Below are 22778 nucleotides of genomic sequence, written 5' to 3' on the forward strand. Positions count from 1 at the left end.
TATCAATTCACATCCACTAGGATGGCTACAATAAAAATAGATATGACAAGTGTTGGTAAGGATGTGGAAAAATTAAAATTATTACACATGCTAGTGTGTAAATGTAAAAACAGTATGGTCACTCTGGAAAAAGCCCGGCAGTTCTTCAAAATGTTAAACATAGGGATACCACATGACCCAGCAGTTCCACTCCTAGGTATTCACTCCAAAAGGAGTGAATATATTTACATAACAAAACTTGCACAAGAATGTTCATAGCAGCATCATTTGTAATAGCCCCAAGATGGAAATGACCCAAAAGCCCATCAACTGATAAGTGAACACACAAAACATAGTCTTATCCACACAATGGACTATTTTGAAGCTGTAAAAAGTAATGAAATATTGACATGAATATGGATGAAAATATTATGCTAAGTGAAAGAAGCCATCCACAAAAGAACACATATTGTATGCTTGTACCTATGTGGAATAGGTAGAATAGGCAAATACAGAAATAGGCAAATCTGTAGAGACAGAAAGCAAATCAGTGATTGGCAGAGACTGGGGGAAGGTGAGAATGGGGAGGAACTGCTAATGAGAATGGGGTTTCTTTTTTGGCAAAGGAAAAATTCTGAAAATCGATCAGTTTTGTAAAAATAGTAAAAACCACTAAATCATAAAAGCAAATCTTCATAAAAAATTAGGCAGTGGTTTCTTAGCTGTGATACCACTAAATCATACACTTTATTATTTTTTTTAAAAAGATTTTACTTATTTATTTGACAGAGAGAGACACAGCAAGAGAGGGAACAGAAGCAGGGGGAGTGGGAGAGGGAGAAGTAGGCTTCCTGCCAAGCAGGGAGCATGATGTAGGGCTTGATCCCAGGACCCTGGGATCACGACCTCAGCCAATGTCATATGCTTAACGACTGAGCCAACCAGGTGCTCCAAATTATACACTTTAAATGGTGAATTTTTATGGTATGTGAATTACATCTCAAAAAAAACAAAAAACAAAAAACAAAAAAACCCAAAAAAAGGAACCCCCTCTGCCTTTGCCAAGAAAACACTTAGCACTCACCTTGTTAAGACTGGAGTCAACACAGACATTCAACACTTTTGGAGAATAAATTTTTTATAATATTTTAGGAAATCAGTTTATATACATATTGAGTTTTTGCTCTGAATTTGAATAACACATCCTAATATCTAGTCATATAAATCAAATTCCATGCTGATCTTTCAGGCTAAAATAATAAGTAATTAACTTCATGGCACTTCACATAGACCTCAGCACTTACCTGACAACATTATTCTTTTATATAAACATGTAGGTAAAATTTGTATACATATTTATTATTCCTACTGCTCCTCAACACATGGAACTATGTTTTATTAAAGTCTGTATCTACAATCCCTAGCACAGATTACAAGGGGCCAGATAAATGTTAATGGAACAAATTAATAAATCTAATTATATAATTAATTCTCTACACATATATTCTCTCACTTATCTATCTTGAAAAAATCACTTCTCTAAACTTCTTTTCACAGACTTTGACAATGGCCCTCTGTGAAAGACAGGGAGGGTGTTAGACTCAGAAAGTTACAGATTAAGGTGCTGGGTTAGCGTCCATGTCTTAGGCAGCTATTTAGTACCAGAATTAGTACAAGAATTCAGAACAACTCTCATTTCTAAATAGTGTTCCCCATTATTTCATGCTATGTCATCTTACAGATGAAAAAGGCACCCAGAGAAGGAAAGTGACTTTTTCAAGATCACAATGGATAGACAGACACAGAATCTGGGAGTAGGGTCCAGATCTATCTACTTACTAGTCTAGATTTGTTTTTTTCCCTCCTAAATCACATTAGCACTTAAGCCAACCCAGATTACTCTGGGTTCAGCAAGTCAATGAAAGTGCTCAGGCATCACTTGTATTCAGAATCCTTTGCTGGAGGCCATGGGAGAGAGGACTCCACAACCATCCCATACAGTATGTATGGTTTACCTTACTCATCAAGAGAAATTATAATCTAAATTCTGAATTTACTTTTTCAACGTGAGCTTCAATTCACAGTTCCCCATCATTTATTAAAAGTGAATTCTGGGATGCCTGATCAGAGTCAAGATGAAATGGTGAAAAAAGTAATGAAGAATTAAAAGTAGGAACAAGATTGGGTACTTGGGTACAAAGGTATTCTTCATCTTTTCCTTTTTTTTTTTTTTAAATGATGCCAAACACAAATTTATTATGTGCGGCACTTTTTCTAGCAGCTGGTCCCTTTTTAGGTCAGCAATCCCAAGAGTTCACAATGACTGCCTTTAATAAGGAAATAAAGTATTCGCTAATATTCTCTTATGTGTTACAGAAATACTGAGATTCAGGACATAGTCAGTGGAATGTAGCTTTTCTTTACCTTAAGATGAAAGTATAGTGTGAAGATATCAGAGATACAATAAAATAGAAATTATTCCACTTTTAAAAAGAAGGATGTTCCAATTATTAAGGGTGAATTAATCAGAAAAAAAAAAAATCCAAGGTTTTTAGATTCTACTTACAGTTGTCTGAAATACAATAGTTATTACTCATCTGATAGTAATAAAATCTGACATACCCCCAGATCCATCTGTTTCACCACTGTTGTCTATATTGGTCACCCCTGAGCCTCCAGAAGGGTTAAGTGTTTGCCTCTGACAGGAAAAAGCTTAAAAATAATTAAAAAAAAAGATAAGTCATTAAGATAAAAATTTGTTATACCTCTTAGTAATAATAAGCATGGCATTATACACATTTAGATTACTACATCATTATTGAAATGAATTTCAATTTCCTTGATGAATAAAGTTCATTAAAAAGGTAAATATGGAAATAGAAAAAAGCATGTCAAATACCCAGCAAGTCCTTTAAACAAAAGACAATTATTCAATATTGGAAAATATATTCACCCATTACCTGATGAATTTCTCGGTAAGATACCAGGACGGCTCTCTATTCTTGAAATTGCAGTACCTAAAAATAAGCAGATTGAAAAAGAGGGAAAATGTCATAGTATCATCAGCACCAAGTAAATATTCAAAGAATCACCAAAATCAAGATAATTAGGCCTATACACAAAACAGATTCTAAACTGCTGACAATAATGTTCTCTTTGGTATGCATTTGAAATGGTTGGATATTAGGCCCAATATAGCCAATACCCAAAAATGCAAAGTAGTGGTACAGGCAGCCAACAATCTCACCTCTAAAACATGAATATCTAAAATACTCTAAAAGGCCTTTCAAATTTGTCAGGCTTGTCTAACAGATGTACCTTGTTTTATCACACTTTGTTTTACTGCGCTTCATAGATACTGCAGTTTTAACAAATTGAGAATTTGTGGTAACTGCAACAAGCAAATCTATGGGTGCCATTTTTCTAACAGTATTTGCTTGCTTTGTGTCTGCCAGGTTTTGGTAATTTTCAAAATACTTCAAACTTCTTCATATTGATGGTGATCTATGAGCAGTGATCTTTGATGTTACTATTATAATTGTTTTGGGATACTATGAACCATACCCATATAACATAGCAAACCTAATAAATGATATATGTATTCTGACTGCAGATGTGCAAACATGAAGAGAAGCAGAATTAGAAGCAAAGCCTGGAAATATGACTGAATTGCTGCAATCTCATGACAAAACTTGAACAAATGAAGAGTAGCTTCTTACAGGTGAACAAAGACAGTGGTTTCCTAGGATGGAATCTACTTGTGGTAAAGAAGCTGTGAGCGTTGGGAATAACTCCAATTTGGAAGAAAGTGTCACCTACTACAGAGAAATCATTGGTGAAAAGAAGAGTCGATTGATGTGGCAAACTTCATCACTGTTTTATTTTAAGAAGCCGCCAGAGCCACCCCATCCTTTAGCAACCACCACACTGATTTATTGGTCAGCAGCCATCAACACTGAGGCAAGACCCTCCACTGGCAGAAAGACTGCAACTTGCTGAAAGCTCACATGATACTTAACATTATTAGCAAAAAGTATTTTTTGATTATAGTAAGTACTTTTTTGAGACATAATGCTATCGCCAACTAACTGACAACAGTGTATTGTAAACATAACTTTTATATGTACTGGGAAACCAAGAAATTCATTTGACTTATTTTATTGCAGTATTTGCTTTACTGTGGTGGTCTGGAACCAAACTCAAAATCTGCAAGGTATGTCTATATTTAAGAAGTTATTGAACAAAAAAATGTACTAAAATTGGTTTATGAGGGCAAAAGTATATCATACTGTATCAATTACTTTTGCAACAGCAAAGAATGATTTTTCTTTACAGTCCAATTTCTTGAAAAGCACAAGACAGGTTCCATGTCCCAATGGTTACCACACTTACTGTTACTCAGAAGTTCCAGTATGCTCTCCGATGCAGTGGTAACAGATACCTCCAGGCAATGTGCAAAACTGGACAGTGCCTTGCTGCGGACAGTCGGTGACTTGTCTACACAACGGTCAAATATAATTTCCTGTACCAAGAACTTATGCTTTAAGATCTTCTGATGCTCCATCGAGAGAGTGTTATCTACCGCTCTTTCAGGCAGTTCCAATAGAGCTAAGACAACATCTAGAGTAAAAACCCTGTGTGGGATCTGATAAAGCAAAATCATAAGAATCTCCATCAGACAGGAATAAAAAACAAAGTATCCCTTGTGTATTCAGATCTGTCTGTCAGGAGGTTGCAAGAGCCAGGAATCAAGATTTTATGCATATCTCCTACCTTGGAACTTCGTGAATATCTGTAAAGCCAGGCAATGAATGTAGCATATTCCCTACTGGGAAGTTTGCTGAGCAGCTGGACCAAGGACTGGGCCGCATAGGTCCGATACTCTGATTTATCAGTCACCTGAAATATAAGCATTGAGAGGCTGTCCAGCCCATATCTACCTATAGGACAACTGAAATACGTGTTGTGATAGAAGCAGAAAATTAGTGAATGAAACTATTCAGTGAATCTTTAAATGTTATAAAAATTACTAGCAAATTTTAGGTTCCAGACCCCTTTGAAAACTAATCTATAAGCCCTTCCCTCAGAAAGTCAAACTTAGCACAAAATTTCGGAAAGTTTATGGAACCCCCCTAGAATCTACTGCATTCAAATTAGGAATCATTTGTCCAAACTGCTATAGAAACTGAAAAGATAATCATAAAAATTTGAACATTAACCAGATATTTGATGATATTAAGGAATTATTATATATTTTCTTTGGTGTGTTGGTATTTATTGGTTATGTTTTTAGGGTTCTTATCCTCTAGAGATACATATGAAATATTTAAGCATCAATGGATATGGTGGAATTTGCTTAAAAAAAGAAAAACCCAATGTTTACATGTGTTGACGAAATTATACATTATAGGGGTATAAGTGACACAAAATTGTTGAAAGTAGGTGCTTATCACCATATTCTATTTATTCACATGTTTGAAATTTTCCAAAATAAAAAGGATCCCCCCCAAAAAGAACACTGTCAATGGGAACATGTAGTGAAAAAATTAAACAAAACTACTTTCCATAATGAATAATAGATTCATTCACAAGAACAAATATACACACAAACATACACATTTACCTTCACATCTAGTATGTATTTTTATCATCATCTTTATCATTCTTACTATTACTATTAAAGCAAATGGTACCTTGGCACAGATGTGCTGGAGTAAGATGCGAAGGACTGGGAATACATTTTCCTTTAGTTCATCCACAAGTGAACTATTTAAAAAAGAAACCACACCCACTGTTTACAATACACCAATTACAAAGAATAGTAATTTTTCAATTCTGTTCTCAAACACCATGACTTCTATGTTTTAAAAGTCCTGAATATTAAAAACTATTTACCCCATATTGTAAGCATTGCTTCAGTGAAGAGAGTAAAATAGTTTCACAGCAGCAGATCATTCACTATGTCCTATGTGTGTTTTTAGAGAGCTGCTGCCAAGCAGACAGCTACAGTCAGGGAAGAGTAAATGCGAAACTTTGTATGACTTTTTGGCTATGTACTAAATTTCATATTGAGACTCTAAAATACATCTTTTTTGGGGTAAATAATAATAAATAAGACATGGCACCACCTTGTGGTAGCTGAGTGAAATGCAACATTTCAACAGCTTTGTTAATAATACGTCTCCAAACTTTAATCCAAAATTATTATTGTGTGTGTTTTTTTTAAGTTTACTTACTTATTTTAGTAACCTCTACCCCCAATGTGGACTCAACCCCATGCCCCAAGATGAAGAGTCACACACTCTTTCAATTGAGCCAGCCAGGTGCCCCAGATTATCATAGTAATGCCCAGATTTGATCCATCTTTAGTGTTTATCTGTACCATTATGTGGATACTACAGCAATTGGAGACATCATGAACTGTTATGGAAGAACCAAAACGGGTGTTTCCACTTAAAGCATCTTAGCTATTTAATGTTTTAAGAAACCCCCCACAAGAGATACTTGCTCAATGATCAGATGACAGCCTATATATATCTGGATTCTACCATCCACACCCCATATCTCCAACTACACTATATTCCATGTATACCTGCAGGCATGTACACACTCATATACTTACCACTTCATTCCACCACCTCCACAGTGCATGCCAAAAATTCAATAAAGGAGGGAAAGAAAAGCCAATGACATAGCAATATGTCTTCCCCAGTAAAGATGAGAAATGGAACTTTTTAGGGGAAGCTATATGATTCATGAAGGGAAAATTGGTCTATCAATTATTGTTAAAGAAGTAAAAATTAATTTAATTCTTCCCTTTAGGAAGTATGGTTGTAGAGGGAAAAGGATAGAAAAGAGAGAGGAAACATGGAAAAAGTGGCAAGGAACAAAAAGAAAGAGACTAAGAGAAGACAGAAATACAAAAAGGAAAAGAAGAGGCAGACTCGTAAGAGAGGCAAACACTGAGCCAAATGATAAAACAGATGAGAAGCAAACTGTCATTCCTCAGAGCCTGACTTTATAGGCTCGTGGGAATCAGGCTGGAGGCCAGTGCTAGTCCATGAATTACAGACTCTGTATCCCTTAACAATGACCCTGTGCAGAGGCTACCAACAATGAACTCCGGGCCATGTGAACCAGAAGAGCTCGGAAGTGCTTTACTTTGACCCCCAAAACCATAACAGGCCAGAAATCTGTTAGTTTCCATAGGTGTTAGAAATTTTGGCTAGTACAGGGCCCAGGAGGTTTAAGAGAGAGTGCTAAAGAGAGTGAAAATCTACGCGTGTATGCCTCACCTGATGAACTGGACCGCCTGCTTTCTACCGTTGATAACTGATGTTGTAATACTAAGGGGAGCACGATGGGCTCCTTCACCTGCTTCTAACATTAATATCACATTCAGCATTTGATGGAAAACACAACCTATAACCTGGAAGAGAAGAAAATTTTATTTAAGGATTGATAAAGAATCTAAGGGCCTCAAAGAGAGTGATGCAGACCACAGTAAACCACTTCTTTTTCTTTTCTTTTTAAGAATTTATTTTTTTGAGAGAGAGAAAGAGCACACTTGCACAAGTTGGGGGGTGGGGATCAGAGGAAGAGAGAGAAGCAGGCTCCTCATTGAGACAGGAGCCTGATACAGGGCGCAATCTCGGGACCCTTGGGTCGACCTGAGCTGAAAGCAGACGCTTAACCAACTAAGCCACCCAGGTGCCCTAGAGTAAACCATTTCAAGCTGTGTGAAGATAAGTTGGGTTGACAGAGTTTTTGGATGAACACCAGAAACGTGTTTCTTGGACAATTACCAAGTACTCAATAAACACATGATGGAAACAACGTGAAAACACTGCTTACAGGTAGTGATAGGAATGCCATCTAGTTTTTCTCCCTACCCTTTCAAACTGTAGCTCTGAAATTAGGGTAAATAGAGGATTAATTGTCACTTCTAAATGGCAAAAAAATGCTACTGCTAATCCCTTATACAACAAAGGAAGAATGGTATTTTACACTTGTGTTTTACCTGAAGTTTACAACATGCCTTCCAATGTTTAACACCTCATATAACTTATTCAATTTAACCATTCATTCACCCTGTAAATAAAACATGTGCAGAAAACCACATATGTGGCAGGTATTGTGTTAAGCACATTCATATATATTACCAGATTTAATCTCAAACCTCACAACTGCATAAGTGAGGCATTTCATATATATATATATATATACCTGATAAAAGAGCCTCCATGACTAAAACCAACATGTCTGACATCTAGTCAACCCTCTCACAATTAAAAAATACTACATCTTGAGAAATTCTGTAGACCTAGGCATATATTTCCCCATCCAGCTTTTACAAATGTTACAAAGACCACAGAAATTGAAAGCACTCATGTGAATTCTATCCCACCCATATTTTAAACACAGAAAGGAAAATGGTATAATAAATTATAAAACATGGCATGTTTTCTAAACAGGCATGGCACTCAGCATCTGACAAGCATTCTTTCATTTCCTCCTCCTGGCAACGCTGTGGAAAGACTGAGGCTTTGGAAAGGCTGAGTACCTCATACAAGGAGGCACAGCTGTAGGAGGTGGAGCCAGAATTCAACCACTGCTGTACACAATCTGGCCCAAAGTCCCGAACCTATTTCTTTTCTTTTTCTTAAGATTTTATTTATTTATGAGAAAGAGAGAGAGAGGAAGAGGAGAGGGAAAGGGACGACCAGACTCCATGCTGAATGCCAAGCCCAATGTGGGGCTTGATTCCAAAACCCTGAGATCACAACCTGAGCCAAAAAGAAGAGTCAGTGGAGCTACCCAGGTGCCCTCAACCTACTTCTTCCTCTTCTTCTTCTTTTTTTTTTTTGTTCCCCAAAGACTAATTGACTTTATTTTATTTTATTTTTTAAAATTTTTATTGTGTTATGTTAGTCACCATCTTTGAACCTACTTCTTAAGTAGGGACTCACTTTCCAGGGACTCACCCTGGAAATTAAGTGTAGCACAGACACCGAAAGTCATAGGACCTTGTTCTATTACATTTCTTGTAAAATCTTGTTTTATTAATCACATCCAAGTCTAGTAATACCATAATGCTTGAACAACCCTGACTCCAAAGTTTAGATAGTGATACTCTCTTAGTGAGGAAAATCCATATACAAATATTGACTAGGAATGATAACCAGTGATATTTCTATAGAATTCTCAACTGAAATGATATAAACACTAATAGAAATACTGAAGCACACATGAAACTTGCCAAGGAAAACTTGAAAATTCCACGACTCTCTGTTCTTTTGAGAACAATCTGGTGACTGTTTCTCTAAAAGTGACATTCTATTCCGTGTTCTTCCTATCTAATTCACACTGGAACCATTTTTTGTATGAAACCTAACAGTAATTTGCCATACCCTGCAAGTATTTGAATACCAGTTTGGTTATGAAAAACAGGTAGCAAACAGAAACAGTGATGCTTTTTTTGCCAAAAATGACGTAAGATCATGAAAATGACTTGGTAAATTAAAATGGCAATTACACCAAATGCTGCCAATGTTTTTCCATTATATGATTCAGATGCTTTCAATTCAAATAGTAATTAAATTAAATCTTTTTCTCCTTTACCTTATCTCCTTCTCCATGAATGGGGGAGCATAGCAAATACAATCCATGATAGGCTAGTTCTGGTACATATTTTACTTGGTTAAGGTTTCTAAAGAAAAAAGGCAAAAGATTAATTAATGGACACAATATTACTCTGAATCTTCTGTAACCCTGTAATAAACCACATCCAAATGAATAAATTCTTGTGTGCCAGTTAGGATAATATGGCATTTATACTTTTGCTAGAGCAAAATTTTAGCATTGGAAGAATTAGTGGCTCACCTGGCCTGGGTCACATGAAATTCATGATGAACTGGTTCAAAATTAGTTAATGCAACAAAGACCTGGAAAACAGATACAAAGAAGACAGCTGATTTTTCCTACTTATTAAGTATTAGCTATCATCTCTGCCCTTTGAGGTTGCCCCAAGGTTTTTTGGAATTCTCACTTACTTCTATGCAATTCTGTATGCACTGTGGCTTTTCTTTCAGAGAAAATTTAGACAGCAGCCTTAAAAAATTCTTCAAAAGGTGAAAGATGGTATTTCGAATTTGACAAAGGTCTCGAGCAGAAAAACAAATACTTTCTTCATCTTCCTGTTCTTCTATTTCATCCACCTAGATTATAAAGATATGTATAGGTGATGCCTGCTTCACCTGCTGCATAATAATGCCTAACACTTTGTCCCATGGTTTTTAATGTACTCAAATCCAAGTCCAGTTACACTCCACGTGATTGCTGAATTGCAGAGGTGATATGACCCTGATCAGGTCCCTTAACTGCTCTGTCTCCAAAGCCAGAAAAATAAATCATTGGACTAGATGACTGCAGAGTAGTTTCTAGCTCTGTATTTTTGTGTCAATGGGAATCCTTTTGTTTCTTATAAGTTTTCATGTCAAAGAACATCCACCGTCCTACCAAGTCATCACACAAGAATTTGGAATTAATATTATTCCATTACACTCTTACAGACATGAGTCCTCAGATACTTCAATCCTCCTCTTTAATGACGGTAAGATAATGTGGCAAATAAACCTGTTGGGATGTTGCCAAGCATACCTGGGAATAAAGCTGGTGAAAGATTATGGGGAGGTTGGAAAGATGACAAGGCAGAAACGTATTCTCAGTAGTATACAAAGCATGAAACAACTTAAGGTCATACTGGAATACTGGATAGCTGATGATACTTTGGGATCATTTGGTTATAATCATGATGCCCAAAACCATAATATATATATATATATATATATACATATATACATACATACATACATATATATGTATGTGTGTGTGTGTATATTTTTATTTGACAGAGAGAGTGAGAGCACAAGTAGGCAGAGAGAGAAAGGGAAGTAGGCTCCCTGCTGAGCAGAGAGCTCAATGAGGGGCTTGATCGCAGAAACCTGAGACCATGACCCGAGCTGAACGCAGAGGCTTAACCCTCTGAGCCACCCAGGCGCCCCCCCAAAACCATATTTTAATATAAAGTTAATCATTGGGGTGCCTGGGTGGCTCAATGGGTTAAGCCTCTGCGTTCTGCTCAGGTCATGGTCTCAGGGTCCTGGGATTGAGCCCCGCATCTCTGCTCAGCAGGGAGCCTACTTCCCTCCCCCCCACTCTCTGCCTGCCTCCCTGCCTACTTGTGCTCTCTCTCTCTGTCAAATAAATAAATAAAATCTTAAGAAAAAAAAAGTTAATTCTTAAATCACAATCTTGTGTTGATACAGATATGTTTTATTATTACATTTACTTCTTACCTCAATATCTTCTTTCCTAGGTGGCTTTCCTCTTTTCCTATTCCCTCTTGGATTTGCCTCAGAATTCTTAGGCTGCTCTTTCTTTCTTTTCCGATTCAAGTTAGATTCCTGAGGCCAGCTCTTCTTTAGAATCTGAATACATTTGTCAAACATCACTTGGTGGAACACTTGATTGGCTACACTGCCTATTTATAAAGAATAAAGAGTAGATGGGTTAGATTTAATTGTCTTGAGATAGGTCTATAACAACAGATGAAAAATTAATAAGTAAAAATGAGCTTATCATTAACTCTAAACAAACAATGACCCTTTAGCAAATAAATACCATTCAACTTCAGCATCAGGAGATGAGAAATCGTGCTGATCAGAAATAAATAAGATATTCACACCTGACCAGGGAGTAATTGAGTTTTATACCTGTCGTGCGGCCAAAAACTATGTAACTGGACAAAAATGTATAAAATAACTATTTTACAGACATGGAGCAATAGGTAGCATAGAAACACAGTGTCTGAGGAAACAAAAACAAATTAGGTAAATCCTAAAATTGCCCCAGTTTTGTGTTTTGAGGTAATTTTTGGACAACAGCAGAAAATGGTGAACCCAAATACATTATGACAGTGTTTCTAAGTTGAGAATACAGAAATTAGAGTCAGGAAGGCAAGGGTAGCTGGAGTTTAAGGAGCAGGGTATTGGAGAAGCAGAAACTATACAGAAAAAGAGCTTCAGAGATCTCCATAGGGCTAAATATAAGCTATGTCCACAGAGGGTAAAATTTTATGAAAGTAAGCAAAGAACAATTTCCAAGGAGCTAGAAGATAAATAGCTTTTCTAACTTATACAGGGTTGAGAAATATTTGAGTTCTGGCCAGCCAGTGCTGGAAACTTAGACACCTAGAGCATTTAGTAGCCTCTTTGGAAAGAAACACACCTTAAGAGTAGGGCTAAACTAGCTCTAGAGTAAAGGCTACCTTATCTCTACTCCAACAAAACTTTAAAACAAGCCTCAAAAGGATCAAGTTAATCCAGGAATAACTGCTTATCAAAATATACTTAAACACTATTTGAAAAGAAACAATAATGTAACAATGTTTCTAAAACCGATTTTTGAATATGACTATGATACTATATGCAATACAATTTTTTTTTTTTAAAGATTTTATTTATTTGCCAGAGATAGAGAGTACACACAAGCAGGCAGAGAGGCAGGCAGAGGCAGCGAGGAGAGAAGCAGGCTCCCCGCCCAGCAAGGAGCCCTACGCAGGACTCGATCCCAGGACCCTGGAATCATGACCCGAGCCGAAGGCAGCGGCTTAACCAATGAGCCACCCAGGCATCCCTGCAATAAAAATTTGATAAGGATTCATTCATTAGTGTATAGGGTAGGCTACCCTGAAGTAATCTTTCTTAAAGATTTTATTTTATTCATATATGAAAGACAGAGAGCATGCATGTGTGCACTCATAAGCAGGAGAGAGGCAGAGAGGAGGGAGAGGGAGAGAAAGAATCTCTCAAGCAGACTCCATGCTGAGCTCAGAGACTCACATGGGGCTTGACCTCACGACCCTCAGACCATGACCTGAGCTGAAACCACAAGTCAGATGCTTAACTGACTGAGACACCCAGGTGTCCCAAGAATACATAATATAATACATAATATAATCAATAACATCAGAAGTGGGTTCTCTGAAATGACCAATACAATTAATAAACCTCTAGACTAAGGAAAACAACAAAAATATACAAATTACCAATCAGACCTGAACGCAAACAACATATCACTATAGATTTTACAAAAAAATTTTTCTCAAAGAAAACTCCAGGCCCAGATGACTTCATTATTGATTCTACCAAAAATTTAAGGCAGAAAAACAATCCTGTCTTCACAAACTTCCAAAATATAAAAAAGGCAAGAACACTACCCAACTCATTCTATGTGTGATATTATCCTGAAACCCAAACCAGACAAAGGCTTATCAAAAAGAAGAGTATCTCTTGAGGAGGCGGGAAGATGGTGGAGGAGTAGGAGACTAAAATATCATCAGTCCTAGGAGTTCAGCTAGATAGTTATCAAACCATTCTGAATACCTACACACTCAATAGGAGATAGAAGAGAAGAGCAGCAATTCTAGTAACAGAACATAGACCACTTTCTGGAAGGCAGGACACGTGGAGAAGTGAATCCAAAGCAACAAGACAGATCGCAGGGGGAGGGGCTGGCTCCCAGCAGTGGTAGAGCAGCAGAACACAAAATTGGAACTTTTAGAAGTCTGCTCCACTGAGGGATATTGCTCCAGACGCTAAGTGGGGGGTAGAGCCCTCACGGGGATAGTGTGGTCTCAGGACCCAAGGGGTTACAGAAAGACCGGGGGTGTCTGAGTGTGGCTGAGTTCCTAGGTATTGGAGCAGGAAAGCCAGCTACAGGGACGGAGCTAAGGAGTGCGCTCTCACCTCGGGGTTACCTAAAACCGTGATCCAAGCACAGTTGGGACACTGCTCTTCAAGCAGTGACCCCACAAGTGGCAGACCTGGAGAGACCCCTGCCCCCGCCCCGTTTCCTCCTCCAGGAGGAGCAGTGCAGGAGCACGATGTAGGAACCTGGTGTGTTTGGAAACTCCAAAGGGGGCCGTGTACCAGAGACAGAAACACACGGCCACAGGCTGGGTAAGACAGGAGTGCAGCCAGAGACCAGGGAGACAGGAGGGATTGAATGCTTTTCTCTGAGGGCACACTGAGGAGTGGGGCCCTGAGCTCTCAGCTCCTACAGGCTGGAGATTTGGAGGACGCCATCCTCATTCCCCTCCTCCAGAGTTGTATGACAATCATTCAGGAAATAAAAGCTACCAACAGTGAACCCAATCAGATTACTTAGCCTGGCCCCTGGCAAGGGTGGTGCAATTCTGCCTCAGGCAAAGACATTTGAGAATCACTGCAACAGGTCCCTCCCCCAGAAGATCAGCAAGAACAACCAGCTCAGACCAAGTTCACCAATCAATGAGAACTCTGGAACTCCAGAGCTAGGGGAAAGCAACACATAGAACTCGGTGGCTTTTTTCCCATGACCCTTTAGTCTTGCAAAGTTCAACGTTTCAAATGTTATTTTTTTCTTACTCAATTTTTAAAATTTTCCTCTTTTAACATTTTTAACTATTTTATCAATACTTTTAAAAAAAGCTTTAAAATTTTCATTATTATAGTCATATATTATCCCTTCATTGGATTTAACCTTATTTTTTGTACACATATAGGTTTTTATTCTTTTTTAAAATTTTGGGATACGATTTCTTCTAACAGATGGAAATATACCCTAGAATCTAGCACATGCCTTTGTTCTATTCTCCAGCCTGATCACATTCTCTGCACTTTTTTTTTCCAACCAACTTCTTATCTTATCAATTCTTTTTAGAATCTTTTTAAATTTTCATCTTTACAGTCATATTCCATCCCTTCATCATGTTCACCTTTATTTTTGTATATATATGTTTTTCCTTGTCTAAAATTTGGGGAGGTAGTTTCTTCTAAGAGATGAGAATACACCCCAAATCAAGTGGGTGGCTCTGTTCTATTCACCACTCTAACATATATATATTTTCTTATTATTTATTTTTTCTCCCTTTCTTCTCCCCCCGGTTTTGGGTCTCTTCTGATTTGGTTGGCATATATTTTTCTGGGTCTTTGCCACGCTTTTAGTATTTTGTTCTCTCATTCATTTATTCTTATCTGGATAAAATGACAAGGCAGAAAAACTCAACAGAAGAAAAAGAACAAGAGGCGGTACCAATGGCTAGAGACCTAATCAATATGGACATTAATAATATGTCAGAACTAGAGTTCAGAATGATGATTATCAAGGCTGGGCTTGAAAAAAAGCATGGAAGATATTAGAAAATCCCTTTCTAGAGAAAAAAAAATCCCTTTCTGGAGAAATAAAAGAACTAAAATGACCAAGTTGAAATAAAAAAAGCTATTAATGATGTGAAACTCAAGAAAGGTCTTAAGTACACAACCTAAAAAATGGAGGCTTTTACTGTTAGGATAAATGAGGCAGAAGAGAGAATTAGTGATATAGAAGACCAAAAGACGAATAAAGAAGCTGAGCAATAGAGAGACAAACAACTACTGGACCACGAGAGGAGAATTCGAGAGATAAGTGATACCATAAGACGAAAATATATTAGAATAACTGGGATTCCAGAAGAAGAAAGAGAGGGGGGCAGATGGTATATTGGAGTAAATTATTATATAGAGAATTTCCCAAATATGGCAAAGGAACAAACATCAAAATCCAAGAGGTGCAGAGAACCCCTCTCCAAACCAGTAAGAATAGGTGCACACCCCATCACCTAATAGTAAAACTTACAAGCATTAGTGACAAAGAGAAAAATCCTGAAAGCAGCTCGGGACAAGAGGTCTGTAACATACAACTGTAGAAATATTAGATTGGCAGCAGACTTATCCTCAGAGACCTGGCAGGCCAGAAAGGACTGGCAGGATATACTCAGAGCACTAAATGAGAAAAATATGCAGCCAAGAATACTATATCCAGTTAGGCTGTAATTTAAATAGAAGGAGGGATAAAAAGCTTGTAAGAGAAACAATAACTAAAATAAAATAATTTGCAAACTCCAAACCAGTTCTATAGGAAATATTGAAAGGGGTCCTCTAAGCAAAGAAAGAGTCTAAAAGTAACAGACCACAAAGGAACAGAGACAATATACAGTAACAGCCACCTTACAGGCAATACAATGGCACTAAATTCATATCTTTCAATAGCTACCCTGAATGTAAATAGGCTAAATCCCCCAATCAAAAGACATAGGGTATCAGAATGGGGAAAAAAAAAAAAAGACTCACTGATAAGCTGTCTCTGAGAAACTAGAGATTTTATTTATTTGATAGCCAGAGATCACAAGTAGGCAGAGAGGCAGGCAGAGAGAGAGGGGGAAGCAGACTCCCTGCTGAGCAGAAAGTCCTATGCGGGGCTTGATTCCAGGACCCTGGGATCATGACCTGAACCAAAGGCAGAGGCTTTAACCCACTGAGCCACCCAGGCACCCCTGAGAAACTCATTTTAGACCCAAAGACACCTCCAAATTTAAAGTGAAGAGGTGGAAAACAATTTACCATGCTAATGCACATCAAAAGAAAGCTGGGCTGGCAATCCTTTTATCAGATAAATTAGATTTTAAGCCAAAGACTATATCAAAGACACTGTATCATACTCAAAGGGTCTGTCCAACAAGAAGATCTAACAATTTTATATATCTATGCCCCTGACATGGGAGCAGCCAACTATATAAACCATTTAAAAACAACATCAAAGAAACACATCAACAATAATGCAATAATAGTAGGGGACTTTAATACTCCCCTCACTGAAATGGACAGATCATCTAAGCAAAAGATCAACAAGGAAATAAAGGCTTTCAATGATACATGGACCAGATGGACATCACAGATATACTTAGAACACTCCATTCCAAAGCAATAGAATACACATTCTTCTCTAGTGCACATGGAACATTCTCCACAATAGATCACATCCTGGGTCACAAATCAGGTCTCAACCCATACCAAAACACTAGGATTATTCCCTGCATATTTTGAGACTACAGTGCTCTGAATGAAACTAGAATTCAATCACAAGAGGAAAGTTGGAAATAATTCAAATACATGGAGGTTAAAGGGCATCCTACTAAAGAATGAATGGGTAAACTAGGAAATTAAAGAAGAATTTTAAAAATTCATGGAACAAATGAAAATGAAAACACAACTGTTCAAAATCCTTGGGACACAGCAAAGGCAGTCCTGAGAAGAAATAATATAGCAATACAAGACTTTCTCAAGAAACAAGAAAGGTCTCAAGTACACAACTTACCCTACACCTAAAGGAGCTAGAGAAAGAAGAGCAAAGAAAGCCTAAACCCAGCAAGAGAAGAGAAATCACAAAGATCAGAGAAGAAATCAATGAAATAGAAACGAAAAGAACAGTAGTACAAATCAATGAAACTAGAAGCTGGTTCTTTGAAAGAATTAATAAGATTGATAAACCCCTGGCCAGACTTAACAAAAAGAAAAAAGAAAGGGCCCAAATTAATATAATCATGAATGAAAGAGGAGAGGTCATAACCAATACCAAAGAAATACAAACAATTATAAGAACATATTACGAGCAACTACACGCCAGCAAATTTGACAATCTGGAAGAAATGGATGCAATCCTAGAGACATATAAACTATCAAAACTGAACCAGGAAGAAATAGAAAACATGAACACACACATAACCAGTAAGGTAATTGAAGGAGTCATCAAAAATGTCCCAACAAGCAAGAGCCCAGGGCCAGATGGCTTCCTGGGAGAATTCTACCAAACATTTAAGGAACAATTAATACCTATTCTCCTGAAACTATTCCAAAAAATAGAAATGGAAGGAAAACTTCCAAACTCATTTTATGAAGCCAGCATTACCTTGATCCCAAAACCAGACACACCATCAAAAAGGAGAATTACAGACCAATATCCCTGATGAACATGGATGCAAAAATTAACACCAAAATACTAGCCAATAGGATCCAACAGTACATTAAAAGTATTATTCAGCACGACCAAGTGGGATTTATTCCTGGGCTGCAAAGTTGGTTCAACATCTGCAAATCAATGAATGTGATACATTAATAAAAGAAAGAACAAGAACCATATGATACTCAATATATGCTGAAAAGCATTTGACAAAGTACAGCATCTTTTCTTGATCAAAACTCTTCACAGTGTAGGGAGAGAGAGTGCATACCTCAATATCATCAAGGCCATCTATGAAAAACCCACAGCAAATATCATGTTCAGTGGGGAAAAACTGAGAGCTTTGCCCCTACGGTCAAGAACATGGCAGGGATGTCTACTATCAGCACTGCTATTCAACATAATACTAGAAGTCCTAGGCTCAGCAATCAGACAAAAAAAAGAAATAAAGGCATCTGAATTGGCAAGGAAGAAGTCAAACTCTCATTCTCTGCAGATGGTATGATACTTTATGTGGGAAACCCAAAAGACTCTACTCCAAATCTGCTAGAACCCATACATGAAGTCAGTAAAGTGTCAGGATATAAAATCAATGCACAGAAATCAGTTGCTTTTCTTTACACCAACAATAAGAAAGAAGAAAGAGAAATAAAAGAGTTGATCCCACTTACAACTGCACCCAAAACCATAAGATACCTAGGAATAAACCTAACCAAAGAGGCAAAGTATCTGTACTCAGAAAACTATAAAGCACTCATGAAAGAAACTGAGGAAGACACAAAGAAATGGAAAAATGTTCCATGCTTATAGATTAGAAGAACAAATATTGTGAAAAAATCTATATTACCTAAAGCAATCTACACACTTAATGCAATACCTACCAAAATACCATCAATATTTTTCAGAAAAGGAACAAATAATCTTAAAATCTACATGGAAACAGAAAAGACTCTCCCAATAGCCAGAGGATGTTGAAAAAGAAAAACAAAACTGGTAGCCTCACAATTCCAGACTTTAAGCTCTATTACAAAGCTGTAATCATCAAGACAGTATGGTACTGGCACAAAAACAGACACATAGATCAGTGGAACAGAACAGAGCCCAGAATCCATCAACTAATCTTCGACAAAGCAGGAAAATTCTTTGTAATTTTTTCCAAAATTTTCTCCAATGGAAAAAAGACAGTCTCTTCAACATGGTGTTGGGAAAACTTGATAGCCACATGCAGAAAAATGAAACTTGACCATTTCTTTACACCACACACAAAAATAGACTCAAAATAGATGAAAGACCTCAATGTGAGAAAGGATTCCATCAAAATCCTGGAGAAGAACACAGGCAGCAACCTCTTCGATGTCAGCTACAGCAACTTCTTCCTAAAAACGTTGCCAAAGGCAAGGGAAGCAAGGGCAAAAATGAACTATTGGAACTGCTTCTAGATCAAAAGTTTTTGCACAGCAAAGGAAACACTCAACAAAACCAAAAGACAACTGACAGAATGGGAGAAGATATTTGCAAATGACATATCAGATAAAGGGCAACTATCCAACAATCTATAAAGAACTTATCAAACTCAACACCCAAAGATCAAATAATCCAATCAAGAAATGGGCAGAAGACATGAATAGATATTTCTGCAAAGAAGACATCCAGATGGCCAAGAGACACATGAAAAAGTGCTCAACATCACTCGGCATCAGGGAAATACAAACCAAAACCAATTTATACCACCTCCCACCAGTCAAAATGGCTAAAATTAACAAGTCAGGAAACTACAGATGTTGGCAAGGATGCAGAAAAAGAGGAACCCTCCTACACTACTGGCAGGAATGCAAACTGGTGCAACCACTCTGGAAAACAGTAAGGAGGTTCCTCAAAGAATTGAAAATAGAACTACCCTATGACCCAGCAGTTGCACTACTGGATATTTACCCTAAAGATACAAATGTAGTGATCCAAGTGATCCAAAGATACAAATGTAGTGATCGGGCACGTGCACCCGAATGTTTATAGCAGCAATGTCCACAATAGCCAAACTATGGAAAGAACCTAGATGTCCATCAACAGATGAATGGATAAAGATGTGATACACACACACACACACACACACACACACACACACAGAGAAATACTATGCAGCCATCAAAAGAAACAAAATCCTGCCATTTGCAATGACACAGATGGAACTAAAGGGTATTATACTGAGCAAAATAAGTCAGTCATAGAATTATGATATGAGGTACTTGAGACGCAGAGTTGGGGGACTGTGGGCAGTAGGGAAGGAAAAAAATGAAAAAAGATGGGATTAGGAGGGAGAAAAACCATAAGAGACTCTTAATCTCACAATACAAACTGAGGGCTGCTGGGTGGGGGGGTAGGATAGGGTGGCTGGGTTATGGACATTGGCAGGGTATGTGCTATGATGAGTGCTATGAAATGTGTAGTCTGATGATTCACAGACCTGTACCCCCGGGGCAAATAATACATTATATTTAAAAAAAAAAAAAAGAATATCTCTTATGAATACAGATGCAAAAATCTTCAGTAAAATATTAGTTGTGCGCACTTCAAGAGCACATATACTAAAATTAGAACAATACAGAGAATATTAGCATAGCTCTGGGCAAGGATAACACGCAAATTCACAAAATGTTCCATATTTCTAATAAATAAATAAATAAATAAATAAAGCATTAGCCAGCAGAATCTGGCAATACATAAAAAGGAGTATACACTATGATCAAGGAAATGCAAAACTAGTTTAACACGAAAATCAATCATCATAATACCATACTCTATAATTGGAATAAGGATCAAAAATCAGATGAACATCTCATAGATACAGAAAAGCAAATAGTAAGATTCAATACCCTTTCAAAATAAAACATACAACAAAGTAGGAGTAACAATGTCTTAAAGGTGATCCTCAAAACACCCACAGCAAATATCATCCTTAAGAACAAAAGACAATGTTTTCCTCCTGAGATCAGAAACAAGACAAGATGTGCACCTCCTGCTCAGCACTATACTGGAGGTCCTCATCAGGACAACTAGACAAATTAAAAAAAAAAAAAAACAACGAAAAGAAATACAAGGAACCTAAACTGGAAAAAAGAAGTAAAATTATGTCTATTCACATAAGATATAATCCTATTAGATAAAGATAAAATAATAATTGTAGAAATAGAAACAGTAATTGAATTCAGTGAGTTTTCATAGTATAAGATTGGTAATAAAAAAGTCAATTGTAGTCCTTTAATTAAAAAAAGGGCAGAGGACACGAATAGTTTTCCAAAAAAGACATAAACTGTCAACAGGTACTTGAAAAGATGCTCAACAATACTAATCATCAGGGAAACACAAATCAAAACCACAATGATATTACTTCATACCTATCACAATGGCTAAAATTAAAAAGACAAGAGGGGCACCTGGGTGGCTCAGTTAAGCATCTGCCTTTGGCTCAAGTCATGGTCCCAGTGTCCATGATGGAGCCCCAAGTCAGGCTCCCTGCTCAGTGGGGAGTCTCCTTCTCCCTTTGTCTCTGCCCCATCCCCTGCTCGTGCTCTCTCTCTCTCACAAATAAATAAAATCTTAAAAGAAAAAGACAAGAAATGACAAATCCAAGGATATGAAGAAAAAGGAACTCTCGTGCACTGTTGGTGGGAATGTTGGTACAGCCACTGTGGAAAGAAAATAGCATGGAAGTTACTAAAAAAATTAAAAACTAAAATACTGTAAGATCCAATAATTCCACTACTGAGTATTTAACCAAAGAAAGCACTAATTAAAAAATTTACATGCACCCCTATGTTTACTGCAGCATTATTTACAATAGTCAATAGATGGACGCAGCCCAAGTGTGCATTGATAGATAAATGGATAAAGATGGGGTACATATATATAAAATGGATTACTCAGGTACAAAACAGAATGAGATCTTGCCATTTGCAACAATACAGACTGACCTAGAGGGTAGTGTGCTAAGTGAAATAAATCAGACAGAGAAAGACAAATATATGATTTCACATATATGTGAAAACTAAAAAAGTAAAACAAACAAAAAAAGCTGAAACAAACCAGTAAATACAAAGAACAAACTGGTAGTTGCTTGAGGGATTGGAAATGGGCAAAATGGGGGAGGGGAAATAGAAGGCTTCCAGTTACAGAATGAATAAGTCATGGGAATGAAAGGCACAGCACAGAAAATATACCCAATGGTACTGTAATAGCATAGAATGGTGACATGATAGCCTCACTTGGAGTGAACATAGCATAAGGTATAGGCTTTTCATATATAGACTTGTTCCATCACTATATTGTATGACTGAAATTAATGTGACATTGTACATCAACTACACTTAAATATTAAGTAAATAAATGTAACTTGTACCTCTACACACTACCAGTAAACAATCTGAAAATGAAACTGAGAAAACAATTTAATCTACAATAGCAAGGAAAAGAATAAAATACTTAGGAATAAATTTTACTGAGTAAGCGCAAGAGTTGTACATTGGAAAGTATAAAATATTGAAACAGATGAGGGAAAATCAAAATAAATGGAAAGATAGCCTATGTTCACGGTTTGAAAGACTTAATGTTGTTAAGATGGCAACACTCCCTAAACTGATCTACGAATTCAGTGCACTGTCAAAATCCCAGAAGCCTTTTTTGGGAGAAATTGACATCCACCTCCTCTAATTCACATGGAAATGCAAGGGACCTAGAATAACCAAAACAATCTTGAAAAAGAGCACACTGTGATTAAAAATTGAATCTCAAAAGCATTGCAACCATAATGCAGAAACATTTAAAAACAGAAGATAATTGGCAAGAACACCACTTGCTGGAAAGCTGCAAGTAGCCTATAATGAACAACACTCTTCACTTTGGCATACATTTCCACCTTAATCAGAAGG

At 37.2% G+C, this 22778-nt stretch overlaps 1 protein-coding gene and 1 non-coding gene across 3 annotated transcripts in view; one reads left to right on the top strand and one right to left on the bottom strand.

Annotated features, from left to right (window-relative positions):
• The window catches only part of NCAPD3 (non-SMC condensin II complex subunit D3), a 70727-nt gene that overhangs the window by 42443 nt on the left and 5506 nt on the right, over positions 1-22778 (bottom strand). For both annotated transcript variants that reach the window (XM_059185447.1, XM_059185439.1), the window contains exons 4-13: positions 11337-11521; positions 10032-10196; positions 9862-9923; positions 9601-9688; positions 7275-7408; positions 5673-5745; positions 4753-4878; positions 4372-4624; positions 2940-2996; positions 2602-2691 (exon numbers count right to left, since the gene is read on the bottom strand). In XM_059185447.1, coding sequence (XP_059041430.1) covers positions 2602-2691; positions 2940-2996; positions 4372-4624; positions 4753-4878; positions 5673-5745; positions 7275-7408; positions 9601-9688; positions 9862-9923; positions 10032-10196; positions 11337-11521 — 1233 coding nt within the window. The remainder of the gene's footprint in view (positions 1-2601; positions 2692-2939; positions 2997-4371; positions 4625-4752; positions 4879-5672; positions 5746-7274; positions 7409-9600; positions 9689-9861; positions 9924-10031; positions 10197-11336; positions 11522-22778) is intronic.
• LOC131822914 (U6 spliceosomal RNA) lies at positions 20415-20520 on the top strand. The gene has a single exon (XR_009350390.1). It is a non-coding gene; the product is annotated as a U6 spliceosomal RNA (small nuclear RNA).

This window comes from Mustela lutreola, chromosome 1, assembly GCF_030435805.1.
Source record: "Mustela lutreola isolate mMusLut2 chromosome 1, mMusLut2.pri, whole genome shotgun sequence".
In the NCBI taxonomy this organism is placed as follows: Eukaryota; Metazoa; Chordata; class Mammalia; order Carnivora; family Mustelidae; genus Mustela; species Mustela lutreola.